The 14,028-nt window shown below is 36.6% G+C and overlaps 1 protein-coding gene across 5 annotated transcripts in view; it reads right to left on the reverse strand.

Annotated features, from left to right (window-relative positions):
• Positions 1 to 14,028, reverse strand: part of UIMC1 (ubiquitin interaction motif containing 1) — a 170,184-nt gene that overhangs the window by 69,106 nt on the left and 87,050 nt on the right. For 4 of the 5 annotated variants that reach the window (XM_078066907.1, XM_078066911.1, XM_078066908.1 and 1 more), the window contains exon 3: positions 8,482 to 8,566. The exons of the other annotated variant lie outside the window; for it this stretch is intronic. In XM_078066907.1, coding sequence (XP_077923033.1) covers positions 8,482 to 8,566 — 85 coding nt within the window. The remainder of the gene's footprint in view (positions 1 to 8,481; positions 8,567 to 14,028) is intronic. 5 annotated transcript variants of the gene reach the window in all.

Raw genomic sequence — 14,028 nt, forward strand, 5'->3', positions numbered from 1 at the left:
AAAGGCATAATCCATGAAAAAAGTAACTGATAAACTAGACTTCATTAAAATTAAAAATTCCGGCTCTGCAAAAGACAGTATCAAGAGAATGAGAAGACAAGCCACAGACTGTGAGAAAGTATTTGCAAAAGATACATCTGATAGGGGCAACCGGGTGGCTCAGCCGTTAAGCGTCTGCCTTCGACTCAGGTCATGATCCCAGGGTCCTGGGATAGAGCCCCGCATCGGGCTCCCTGCTCAGCAGGAAGCCTGCTTCTCCCTCTCCCACTCCCCCTGCTTGTGTTCCTTTTCTCACTTTGTCTCTGTCAAATTAATATATAAAATCTTAAAAAAAAAAAGATACACCTGATAAAGGAATGCTATCCAAAATATACAAAAAACTCTTAAAACTCAATAAGAAAACAAACCAAACAAAAACTGAGCCAAAGACCTTACCAGATACTTCACTGAGAAGATATACAGATAGCAAATAAGCATATGAAAAGATATTCCACATCATGTTATCAGGGAAATGCAACTTAAAACAACAATGAGATATTAACTATACACCTATGAGAATGACCAAATACTGGAACATTGAAAACACCAAATGCTGGTGAGGATATGGAGCAATAGGAACTCTCATTCATTGCTAATGGGAATGCAAAATGACACATACACTTTGGAAGACAGTTTAGCGATTTCTTACAAAACTAAACATACTCTTACCATACAATTCAGCAATCATGCTCTTTGGTTATTTACCTAAGAGATGCACACAAATGCACACAGATGTTCACAGCAGCTTTATTCTTAATTGCTAAAACTTGGAAGCAATCAAAACGGCCTTCAGTAGGTGAGTGAATAAACAATGTTATTCAGACAATGAAATATTATTTACTGGTAAAAAGAAATTATCTACCAAAACATGAAAAGACCCAGAAGAACCTTAAACACATATTATTAACTGAAAGAATCCAATGTGAAAAGGCTTCATACTGTAGGATTCTGACTTATATGACATTCTGGAAAAGGCAACACTATGGAGATAGTAAAAAGACCAGTGGTTGTAAGAGATTAGCAGGGGACGGGATGAATAGGGAGGGCACAAAGGATTTTTAGGACAGTGAACATGTATGATACCATAATGATGGATTCATGTCATTATATATTTGTCAAAAGCTACAGAATGGATAACACCAAAAGTGAACCCCAATGTAAACTATGGACTTGGGGTGACTATGTCAATCCATGTTCATCAGTTGTAACAAATGTTCCACTCTGATGGAGGCAGCTATACATGTATGAAGGGAGTAAATGGAAAATCACTGTATCTTCCCCTCAATTTTGCTGTGAACCTAAAACTAAAAAAAAAAGTCTTAATAAAACAAAATTGGGAATTTTCAAAAGTTAATAAAAGACTACAAATCACAGATCCAAAAAGGTTATTAAAATATATATATTCCATTCTCCCCACCCCAAAATAATTCACACCTAAACATCATATCAAAACTGGTAATTAAAAAATACAATATATTGAAGGCAGTCACCAATAAAGACAAGTTAAATACAAAAGAATAAAGGTAAGATTTCTCATCTTCTCATCAAAAACTCTGCAGCCAGAAGACAATGGAGTTAACAGCCTGAAAATGCTAAAAGAAAAAATTATCAAACCAGAATTCTATAAACAAGGGAAATATTTTTCAAAAGTGAAAGTGATTCAATATATCACTTTCAGTAACAGGGAGAACTAGGCAGAACATCAACAAGGAGATAGACAACTTAAACAACAATATAACCTAACTAGATCAAACACATACATAACACTCCAATCAACTAGGCCAAACAGATATCTACAGAACACTCCCCTTGTTGGGAAAATACACATCTTCCTCAAATGTATATGAAATATTCTTCAGGGCAGATCATATGATAGCAATAAAACAAGCCTCAATAAATAAAAAAGGATTAAGAAACATACAAAATATGTTTTCCAAACATAATGAGTGAAATTAGTAATAACACACAGAAGAAATATAGAGAACTAACAAATACGTGGAATTAAAGAAAACACCCTAAACTAACCAATGGGTCAAAGAAGAAATCAAAAGGGAAAGTAGAAAATACTTCGGGGGTGCCTGGCTGGCTCAGTCAGTAGAGTATGCAACTCTTGATCTCAGGGTTGTGGATTTGAGCCCTACATTGGGTATAGAAGTCACTTAAAAATAAAACCAAAAAAAAGGAAAAGAGGAAACAACAGATGCTGGTAAGGATGCAGAGAAAGGGGAACCCTCTTACACTGTTAGTGGGAATGCAAACTGGTGCAGCCACTCTGGAAAACAGTATGGAGGTTCCTCAAAAAGTTAAAAATAGAACTATCCTACAACCCAACAACTGCACTATTAGGTATTTATCCAAAGGATAGAAACATAGTGATTCGAAGGGGCACATGCATCCCAATGTTTATAGCAGCAATGTCCACAATAACCAGAACATGGAAAGAGCCCAGATGTCCAACAACTGATGAATGGATAAAGAAGATGTAATGTATATACATACAATGGAATATTACAACAGCCATCAAAAAAATGAAATCTTGCCATTTGCAACGACGTGGATGGAACTAGAGGGTATTATGCTAAGCAAAATAAGTCAATCAAAGAAAGACAAATACCATATGATTTCACTCACATGTGGAATTTAAGAAACAAAACAGATGAACACAGGGGAAGGGAAGGGAAAATAAAATAAGATGAAAACAGAGAGGAAGGAAAACCATAGAGACTCTTAACTATAGGAAACAAACTGAGGCTTGCTGGAGGGGAGGTGGGGGATGGGGTAATTAGGTGATGGGCATTAAGGAGGGCACTTGATGTAATGAGCACTGGGTGTTATATGCAACTGATGAATCACTAAATTCTACCTCTGAAACTAATAATACAGTATACGTTAACTAAATTGAATTTGAATTTTAAAAAAAGAAAGAAAAAGGAAATACTTTGAGATGAATGAAAATATGTCTTCAAAACTTACAGGATGCAGCTAAAGCAGTACTTAAAAGGAAATTTACAGCTGTCTAATGCCTATACTAAAAAAGAGAGATCTTGGGGCGCCTGGGTGGCTTGGATGGTTGGGCGTCTGCCTTCGGCTCAGGTCATGATACCAAGGTCCTGGGATCGAGCCCCGCATCAGGCTCCCTGCTCAATGCAGAGCCTGCTTCTCCCTCTCTCTCTGCCATTCCCTCTGCTTGTGCTCTCTGGGTCTCTCTGTCAAATAAAATAAATAAATAAATCTTAAAAAGAGAGAGAGAGATCTTGGGGCATCTGGGTGGCTCAGTCGGTTAAGCGTCTGCCTTTGGCTCAGGTCATGATCCCAGTGTCCTAGGATAGGAGTCCTACATCAGGCTCTCTGCTCAGTGGAGAGCCTGCTTCTCCCTCTGCCTGCCACTTCCCCCTCTGCCTGCCACTTCCCCTGCTTGTGCTCTCTCTCGTTCTGTAACAAATAAATAAAATCTTAAAAAAAAAAGAGATTTTGAATCAATAACCTTAACTTCCACCTTAAGACACATGAAAAAAAGAGCAAACTAAACCTAAAGGAAGCAGAAGGAAGGAAGGAATGAGTAATAGAGAAGAAATCAATAGAAAATAGAAAAACAGGAAAATTGATAAAATTAGGTTTTTAAAAACAACAAAATTGACAAACTATGAGTTAGACCGAGCAGGGGAAAGAAAAAAAAAAGAAGACTCAAACAACTAAAAGTAGGAATGACAGTGGAGACATAACTCACAATCTTACAGAAATAAAAAGGGCTATAACGAATACTATCAAGAACTGTATGCCACTTGATTCACTAACTTAGATGAAACACACAAATTCCTAAAATGACATAAACTACCAAAACTGACTCAAGAAGAAACAAATCTGAATAAAACTACAACAGATAAGAGACTGAACCAGTAATCAAAACCTATCCACAAAGAAAGGCCCAGGCCCAGATGGCTTCACTGGTGAATTCTGTCAAACAGTTAAAGAAAAATTAATACCAACTCTTCCAAAAATTAAAGGAGGGAGCAATATGCAACTCATTCCCTGAGGCCAATTTTAGCCTAACACACCAAATCCAGACAAAGACATGACCAGAAAACTACAGACCAGTATCTCTTATGAACATAGATGCAAAAATCCTCAACATAATACCAGCAAAACAAATCTAGCAACATACAAAAAGTATTCTACACTATGACAAAGTAGAATTTATCCCAGGAATGCAAGGTTAGTTTAACATAAGAAAAGCTATTAGCATACCAAATCAACAAAGTAAAACACAAATCCCAAATGATTATTCCAATAGACACAGAAAAAACATATTACAAAATTCAATACCCCTTTCATGATAAAAACATTTTTAAATGGCTAAAATAGTATGTCTTATGTGAGTTTTATAATTAAAAATATTTTAATTGCAAAGGATATGAATAAACTTTTCCCCAAAGAAAATACACAAATGGCCAATAAGCACACAAAAAGCTGATCAACACCATTAGTCATTAGAAAAATGTAGATCAAAACCACAATCAGATATCATTTCAGACCCAGTGGAATGCCTATAATTAAAAAAAAAAAAAAAAAGGAAAATAAGTATTGGCAAGGATGTGAAGGAATTGGAACCCTCATACAATGGTGGTAGGAATGTAAAACAGGTAGCCACTTTAGAAAACAGTCTGGAAGTTTCTCAAATAATTAAATACTGAGTTGCCATATGGCCCAGGAATTCCACTCCTAGGTATATACCCAAGAGAAATGAAAACATATGTCCACACAAAAACTTGCACATAAATGTTCACAGCAACTTTAGTTGTAACAGCCAGAGTAGAAACAATTTAAATGTCCATCAAATGATAAATGAATAAACAAAATGTGGCACAGAATATAATGGAATATTACTTAGCGATAAAGGAATGAAGTACTGATGATGCCAAAACACGGAATGTGAAAACATTAAGCTAAGAGAAAGAAGCCAGTCACAAAAGATACATGTTATGTGATTTCATTTACATGGAATGTCCAGAATAGGCAAATCTACGGAGACAGAGAGTAAATTAGTAGTTGCTGAGGGCTGAGTGGGATGAAGGCTTTGGGTGAATGGTAAGTATATGGGGTTTCTTTTGAGGGTGATGAAAATGTTCTAGAATTAGACTGTGGCAATAGCTGCACAACACTTAATATACTAAAAACCACTGTATACTTTAAATAATGAAAGTATTGTATGATGAATGAATTGTATGGTAAATGAGTTATATCTCAATAAAGTAGTTACCATAAAAATGAGAGAAATAAAGACTTTCTCAGACAAATAAAAACAGAGAATTGGCAACTTATCTACATTACAAAAGTGATAAAGGAAGCTTTCCAAGAGAAACTGGGATCTACACAAAGAAATAAACGGCCCTTGAGATGGTAAAAATAAAGTATGGAATTCTTTTTTATTTCCATTGCTCTAAAAGATAATTAACTATGTAAAGCAAAATAGCATCCATGTATTGTGTACTATAACAAGTGCAAAACTAAAATGTATGGCAAAAATAACATAAAGTAGGGTAGACAAAAATTGGGATCATACCATTACACAGTCTACACTACACATGAAACAATATAAAGTTATTTGAAGGTGACTGTGATTAAATAAATGTGTGTACTAAAGACTCTAGGACAACCACTAAATATGTTTTAAAAGAGATATAAATAATAGAAATAAAATGGAATCAAAATAATAGTGAACAAATACAAAAAAAAGGACAGAAAAGAAAAAAGACAAAGAACAGTTGGAACAAACGAATAGCTTTCATATGGTATATTTTAATTCAGTAACATCAATAGTTACATTAAATGTAATTGTAAAAGACAAAAGACAAAAGTTGTCAGAATACATGAAAAAGATAAAAAGAGTTGTCAGACCAAATAAAAAAGCATGACACAACTAAATAAAAAAAGTAAAACCCATGGGGCGCCTGGGTGGCTCAGTCGTTGGGAGTCTGCCTTCGACTCAGGTCATGATCCCAGGGTCCTGGGACAGAGCCCGGCATCGGGCTCCCTGCTCAGCGGGAAGCCTGCTTCTCCCTCTCCCACTCCCCCTGCTTGTGTTCCCTCCCTCGTTGTGTCCCTCTCTGTCAAATAAATAAATAAAATCTTTTAAAAAATAATAATAATAAAACCCAATTTGATTGTAAAGACTCAGAATAACCAACTATCAACAGTCCACCAATGATGACATAAACTTAACTATCAATTGATACTATTATCAACAATTTTTTTTTTAAAGATTTTATTTATTTATTGACAGAGAGAGAGAGAACACAGCAAGAGAGGGAACATAAGCAGGGGGAGTGGGAGAGGGAGAAGCAGGCTTTCTGTGGAGCAGGGAGCCCGATGCGGGGCTCGATCCCAGGACCCTGGGATCATGACCTGAGCCGAAGGCAAACGCTTAACGACTGAGCCACCCAGGCGCCCCTATCAACAATTTTCAATACTGAAAGTAACTGGAGTACATTTGACAGATCTAACCTAGCGACAGCGACCTCTAGACATAATGCAATGATCTCACAATAAAGAACTGTTTTAATTTTACAAAGCTAAGAATTCTACCTTAAATCACTGAAATTCAAATGAACTGTGAAATAAAGCCTTACTTATCTCCAATCAACTTTTGTAATAATTTCAACTAGTTACCATATTTTTTGAAAAGTTCATTGAAACACTTGAATACTTCACTTCACATTAAAATGCCAAAAATAATTAAATAACTTCGCAACTGAGTAAAAATCAGAGAAGAAAGCAAAACCTACAACAAAAAATTTTTGTCCTATTTTGACTTCTACTAATAAATACATATTTGGTCTTTGTTTCCTGGCACAGAGCTCCTAAATCCCTCAGAATTTCCTAAAGGAAAAGAACAATAAAGGTATCTTTTCCTATTTATAACAAACCCCTTTCAACCATACCTGAGTTATGTTAATGCACTTACTTTTGGAAAGCCCCTAAGGATGAGGGAACCAACCGTGGGTTTAGAGGGTTGAAACTTCCATCCCTGTCCCCCAACCTTGAGGGAACAGAGAGAGGGGCTAGCTGGACATTGAATCAATCACCAATGGCCAGTGATTTAATCACTCGTGCCTGCATAATGAGGTTTCCATAAAAATCTGTAAACTACAAGGTTTGGAGAGTTTCCTGGTTGGTGGAGATACTGGAAAAGTGACACATCTGGAGGGCATACAAGCTCTGCAGCCCTTCCCCCATATCTTGCCCTATACATCTCTTCCATCTGCTTGTTCCTGAGTTATATCCTTTATAATAAACCAGTCATCTAGTAAATAAATGGTTTCCCTGAGTTCTGGGAGCCATTCTAACAAATTAATCAACCCCAAGGAGGGGGTCATGTAAACCTCTGTATAGCCAGTCAGTCAGATGCACAGGTAACAACCTGGACTTGCAGTTGCCTTCAAAAAGTGAAGATAGTCCTGTGGGATCTGATACTATCTCTGGGCAGTGTCAGAATTGAGATACCAGTGTCTGACTAAAAACTGGAGAACTGCCTGGTGTAGGGGAAAAACCCCCAACACATGTGATGACCAGAATGAAGTGTTAAGAGTAGAAAAGACACACAGAAGACTTTTTCCCTTATAATTTTAATGAATGTGAAAAGGAAAACCACAGGTCCACATAGCATCACTTGGACCAGGCCTAGTCACCAAACCGGGGCTTAATACCTAAAGTTTCAAATTCCCCCAGAAATGAAAGTCTTAACCTGTCAACCAGGAATTTTCTGATTAAGCACCAATGAGATTATCACATAACTCTCCATCCCAAAGGAAGATGATGTAATCCACCTAATAAGACCCCTATTCTTCCCAGCAAGGGAAGATGACCTTGCCTAAAACAATTCTTTCTCTTTTTTTTTTTGCTAATAATTTTCTTGTCCCACCCTCCTTTCTATAAAAACCTTCCATTTTGGACAACTCCTCAGGAGCACCCCTCTATTTACTAGATGGAATGTTGCCCAATTCATGAATCATTTAATAAAGCCAATTAAATCTTCAAATTTACTCAGTTGAATATTGTTTTTTTAACATGACGAAAATAGTACCATTATAATAGGTACCATTATTTCAACCACTAAGTATTATATCTGTATTTTATTGATAAGAAACCAGAGGTAGGCTGAAAGCACTAACTTGCCTAAAGTCTATATAGTAAGGGCTGAAGCAAGGATTCAAAATCCAAGTGTGCCTAACTCTGAAGTTCACATTTTAATTTCAACCCTCTGCCCATAATAAGTCAACTGTATAAGTTGCAGGTAATGGTGAATCCTAAAAATTTTAATGGAATCCAAAGCAAATAGGAAGCACATACATCCTTACTCAGAGATCTCTCTCCTTAATGAAGAAATTAGTCTCAATTCTATGCTGTACTTTCCAAAGCATTCTCAACACAAAAATAAAAACATACGTGCAATTTTTCTTTTAGCCAAACATTTTGTTCTATTCGACTGTTTTGTCTTCATTTTCTGCAATCCATTCTCTTCCTTTGGTTCCTGTTGCAAAACAAGAAATACCATCAGGGTGTCTACTATTAAAAGTAGTACTCTTTCTACCTCTTCTGTAACTAAGAGATCACTGAGCCTCTGCAGAATCAGTGGCTATTTAAATGTTCACAGAAAACATCAGAAAAGACCCTTTACAGTACAAAAAAGAAAACATTTGGATCTGGAACAAATAAAAATCATAAAAATTAAAATGTATAATATATTGCCATTATTATCTGTCACATGGACACTCATGTAAAAATTGGCCATCTGTATAATACCAGTAAGAATACACTCAAGTTCAGAGAAAGCTTGATTCAAGAATTAAAAAATGAGTAACTATGGGAGTGCCTGGATGGCACAGTCAGTTAAGCATCTGACTCTTGGTTTCAGCTCAGGTCATCCTCTCAGGGTCGTGAGATCGAGCCCCGTGTCAAGCTCTGCACTCAGCGTGGAGTCTGCTTAAGACGGAGTCTGCTTAAGACTGTCTCTCCCTCTCTCTATGCCCCTGCCCCCAACACTCTCTTTCTCTCTCTCTCAAATAAACAAATAAATCTTTTTTAAAAATTAGTATATTTAAAGTCAGTGCATATCCATCTATTTTAAATCAGTACTTAAAAAGAAACAGAACTAGGGAAAACTATGTAACATAATTATCAGAGAAAGGGCTAATTTTCTTTATATATAAAGAGCTCTTACAAATCAATAAAAAGACCAATATTTAACCTCCTCCCATAAGCAAAGGGCATGATAAGATACCCCTACCCCATAGGGAAAAATACACAAGGGGCTTATAAGTATATGGAAAGATGCTCAACGTAAATCAAAATAGTTATATACTTTTTTTTAAACCTGTATTAATAGTAAAAATAATATGTTTTACAAAACATTTTATGTGGAGAAACATACCACTGACAGGATAAAATGGATACAATATGTTTAGAGGGCAAATTGGCAATAACCTCTGAAATCATTAATGTACATAATCTTTGTCCAGCAATACACTTCTAGGAAATAATTCTACAGATACACACAAGCACAAAGATGTGTGCACAATAATGCTCAGAGTAGAATGTTTTGTAATTGTAAAACCTGAATCAGTGCTACTGAAAATATGATCTACAGATGAGTGGAAATTAGCACACTGCTTGTTACTGCTCTAACAAAATAAACAGAGAGGGGCGCCTGGGTGGCTCAATCAGTTAAGTGTCTGCCTTCGGCTCAGGTCATGATGCCAGGGTCCTGGGATCCAGCCCCGCATCAGGCTCCCTGCTCTGTGGGGAGCCAGCTTCTTCCTCTCCCTTTGCCACTCCCCGCACTTGCACTCGCTTTCCCTCAAATAAAATCTTTAAAAAAATAAAATAAACATAGAAACTGAGAACAAGCATTTAGAAACTTTTACAGCAATTTGACATTACCACAACATCCAAGCACATGATAAGTGGACTTCCATGGTAAAAACCACAGACTAGTCACTGGCAGAAGGATCAGCCATCACAAGTTGAAAATATTATAAATCGAAGATACATTTAATACACCTAATATACCAAACATCATAGTTTGGCCTAACCTACCTTAAACAAGTTCAGAACACTTACAATGGTCTACAGTTGGGCAAAATCATCTAATGCAAGCCCTTTTTTATAATAAAGTGTTGACTATCCCATGTAATTTACTGAATACTGTACTGAAAGTGAAAAACAGAATGCGTGTATGGGTAAAGAATGGCTGTAAATGGATCGGTTGTTTACCCTCGTGCTTGTGTGGCTGACTGGAAACTGTGGCTCACTGCCACTGCCCAGTATCACAAAAGAGCATCATACCATGTACTGCTATCCCATAAAAAGATCAAAATTCAAAATTCGAAGTTCAGTTTCTCCTGAATGTGTATCACTTCACACCATCATAAACTCAAAAAATCGTAGTCTAGCCATCAAAACTCAGGGATTGTCTTACATAAAACTGTCAAGAAATTAGGAGAATACTGCAAAGCTGTCTGTTTGGAAATGCTGGGTGAATATGAGGCAAAGAAGGCAGGTCGAGTACCATATTTCAATGACAACATAGCTCAACATATTCAGGAAACAGATCATGATGTGGAAGAACAATTAGTAAAACAAAGCCAACAACATTCTTTTCACTGCAGCTTCATAAATGCACAGATATTGGCAACACGGCAATTATTTTAAGAAATGTGTGATTAACTGGATGATACAAATATTTTTTGTTTCACTGTCAACAAATGTTAACTAAATTTTTAACTGTACAAAAACATGAAGGCTTAAACTTTAAGTTTCATGTAGCCAGAAGTAACTATGGGAAAAACATCCTAGATTTAAGAAGCTTGTGTCACAGTGTTAATCAGTGCACAGTTTCTATTACTGAAAAAAAATGTCAGCCAAACTAAATACCATGCATAGTAGAAACTGTAAGTTATATAAGACTAGGCAAATGCATTCAATTCAAGAATATTCTCTTTATTATGTGATAAGTAAATGTTATCATAAGTAACTGTTATTACCTGCTATAACAGGACTTACTAAAGGGGAAAGTTCTGTGGAGAACTCCAAACTATAAAATGAATGCTTAATGTTTCTAGAACTTTTTAGGACAAAGTAGATAAAGTAAAAAGCAAGACTTGCTTATTTTTCTGATATCTTCAGTATTTTCAATGAACTTAATGCTTCCATGCAAGGAAAGAATTTCTATGACAAGTAAGCTCAAAGGACAGAAATCAAAGTTAGATTATTAGAAGAACAGAGATTCTACAGATTGTGATATGTTCTACAATTTTATAATAAACATCAGTAAAATAGGTGGTAAGCTTGGTATTTCACATCTGCAAAACATTATCATCCAAAACCTTACAAATTTAATAGAACTTTCTGAATTTTATGTTACTTCAAAAAAGATCAAATTCATGGATCTGAATTCCATTTCTTTCATCAAAAGAAAACTGAAATGTCGGGGCACCTGGGTGGCTCAGTCATTAAGCGTCTGCCTTCGGCTCGGGTCATGGCCCCAGGGTCCTGGGATCAAGTCCCGCATCAGGCTCCCTGCTCTGCGGGAAGCCTGCTTCTCCCTCTCCCACTCCCCCTGCTTGTGTTCCCTCTCTCGCTGTGTCTCTGTCAAATAAATAAATAAAATCTTTAAAAAAAAAAAAGATAACTGAAATGTAATTATGGAAGCACCCCAAGTGGCCATCAGTAAATGAATGGATAAAAAGGATGTGGTATATATAAACAATGGAATATTACTCAGCCATAAAAAAGAATGAAATCTTGCCATTTGCAACAACATGGACAGATCTAGAGAGTAAAATACTAAGTGAAATACGTCAGTCAGAGAAAGACAAATACCATACAGTTTCACTCATATGTGGAATTTAAGAAACAAAACAAAGAAAAAAAAGACACACCCAAAAATAGACTCTTAACTATAGAAAACAAACTAATGGTTACCAGAGGGAGTGGATGAAGGGATGGGTGAAATAGGTAAAGGAAATTAAGAGTACACATATCATGATGAGCACTGAGTAATGTATCAAATTGCTGAATCACTATATTGTATACCTGAAACTAATATAATACTATATGTCAACTAAACTGAATTTAAAAATAATAATAATAATAAGGTACCTGAAATTTATGACTTTTCAGAAAAAAATTGCTGGAACAGAGGATCAAAGAGGATTTTTGAAATATAGCATTTTCTAGCCCATTTTGAAAATTAAAAATACTACAATCTTACTGAAACTGCTTTAAAATTCTTCTTCCCTTCCTTAACATAAAACTGATTTCTTCACACTGAATTTTATCTTTTTAAAAACATAGGCTTGGGGCACCTAGGTGGCTCAGTCGTTAAGCGTCTGCCTTCAGCTCAGGTCATGATCCCAGGGCCCTGGGATCGAGCCCCGCTTGTGTTCCTGCTCTCACTATCTCTTTCTCTGTCACATAAATAAAATCTTTTAAAAAAAATAAAAATGAAATAAAATAAAAACATAGGCTTTAGATATACAATATTCCCTGTGACATTAGCATCATCCTCAACCCAAACTAGAATAGTAAGTTGTTAAACAATAAGAAAGCTCATTTGTCAAAATAAGAACTTTAAATATTGATATACACAGTGTTCATTGAAAGAATGTGTATAGATGTTTAATACAGAGTTCACTATTTCACACATAACTTTGTTTAGTTACAATTGTGGAAAGAGGGTGCCTGGGTGGCTCAGTCGTTGAGCGTCTGCCTTCGGCTCAGGTCCCGGGGTCCTGGGATCAAGCCCTGCATCGGGCTCCCTGCTCGATGGGAAGCCTGCTTCTCCCTCTCCCACTCCCCCTGCTTGTGTTCCCTCTCTCGCTGTGTCTCTCTCTGTCAAATAAATAAATAAAATCTTAAAAACATAAAAAAAAAAAAAAAAAATTGTGGAAAGAAAAATTTATCAGTAAAATAGACATTCTCTATATTAAATTGCTTATAAACACAATTCTAAGGAACATGTACCATTTTGGTTTTTCTTCTGTTTTCCTGTTACATTTGTTCTGATTATATTTGCTGAAATGAAACCTTATGTTTGTGGTATATAACAATGAAACATACAGGCTCATATTCTATTATTTTTAAATTTCGTTTTCTAGTAATCCTTTTTTATTGTATTTTAAAATGTATCAGTCTGTGACAGACTGGAAATTTTTTTAAAGATTTTATTTATTTATTGAAAGAGTGAAAGAGAGGGGTGCCTGGGTGGCTCAGTCATTAAGCGTCTGCCTTCGGCTCAGGTCATGATCCCAGCCCAGAGTCCTGGGATCGAGCACCGCATCAGGCTCCCTGCTCAGCGGGAAGCCTGCTTCTCCTTCTACCTCTCCCCCTGCTTGTGTTCCTTCTCTTGCTTTGTCTCTCTCTGTCAAATAAATAAAAAAAATGTTTTAAAAAAAATTTTTAAAAAGAGAGAGAGGAGTAGGGGGAGGGGCAGAGGGAGAGAGAGAGAGAGAATCTCAAGCAGACTCCCCACTGAGCGCAGAGCGCAACACAGGGCTCAATCTCACCACCCTGAGATCATGACCTGAGCTGAAATCCAGAGTTGGACACCCAACCAACTGAGCCACCCAGGCATCCCAACAGACTGGAAATTTTAAGAAGCAACTAGTCGTACATCACAGATTATGGGAAGTGCATGGACTTAAATGATCATGAATAACGACACAGTAAAATATATTATGGTCCATTCAGAATACCATGCTTCCATCTAAAAGAATGACTTTTGGGGCACCTGAGTGGTCCAGTCAGTTAAGCAGCTGATTCTTTTTTTTTTTTTTTAAGATTTTATTTTATTTTATTTGAGAGAGAGAGCACGAGCAAGGGACCAGAAGCAGAAGGAGCAGCAAAGGGAGAGGGAGAAGCAGCAGCTGACTCTTGATGTCGGCTCAGGTCATGATCTCAGGGTCATGAGATCAAGCCCGGCAACGGGCTCCG

The sequence above is a fragment of the Halichoerus grypus genome, chromosome 2, assembly GCF_964656455.1.
Source record: "Halichoerus grypus chromosome 2, mHalGry1.hap1.1, whole genome shotgun sequence".
In the NCBI taxonomy this organism is placed as follows: Eukaryota; Metazoa; Chordata; class Mammalia; order Carnivora; family Phocidae; genus Halichoerus; species Halichoerus grypus.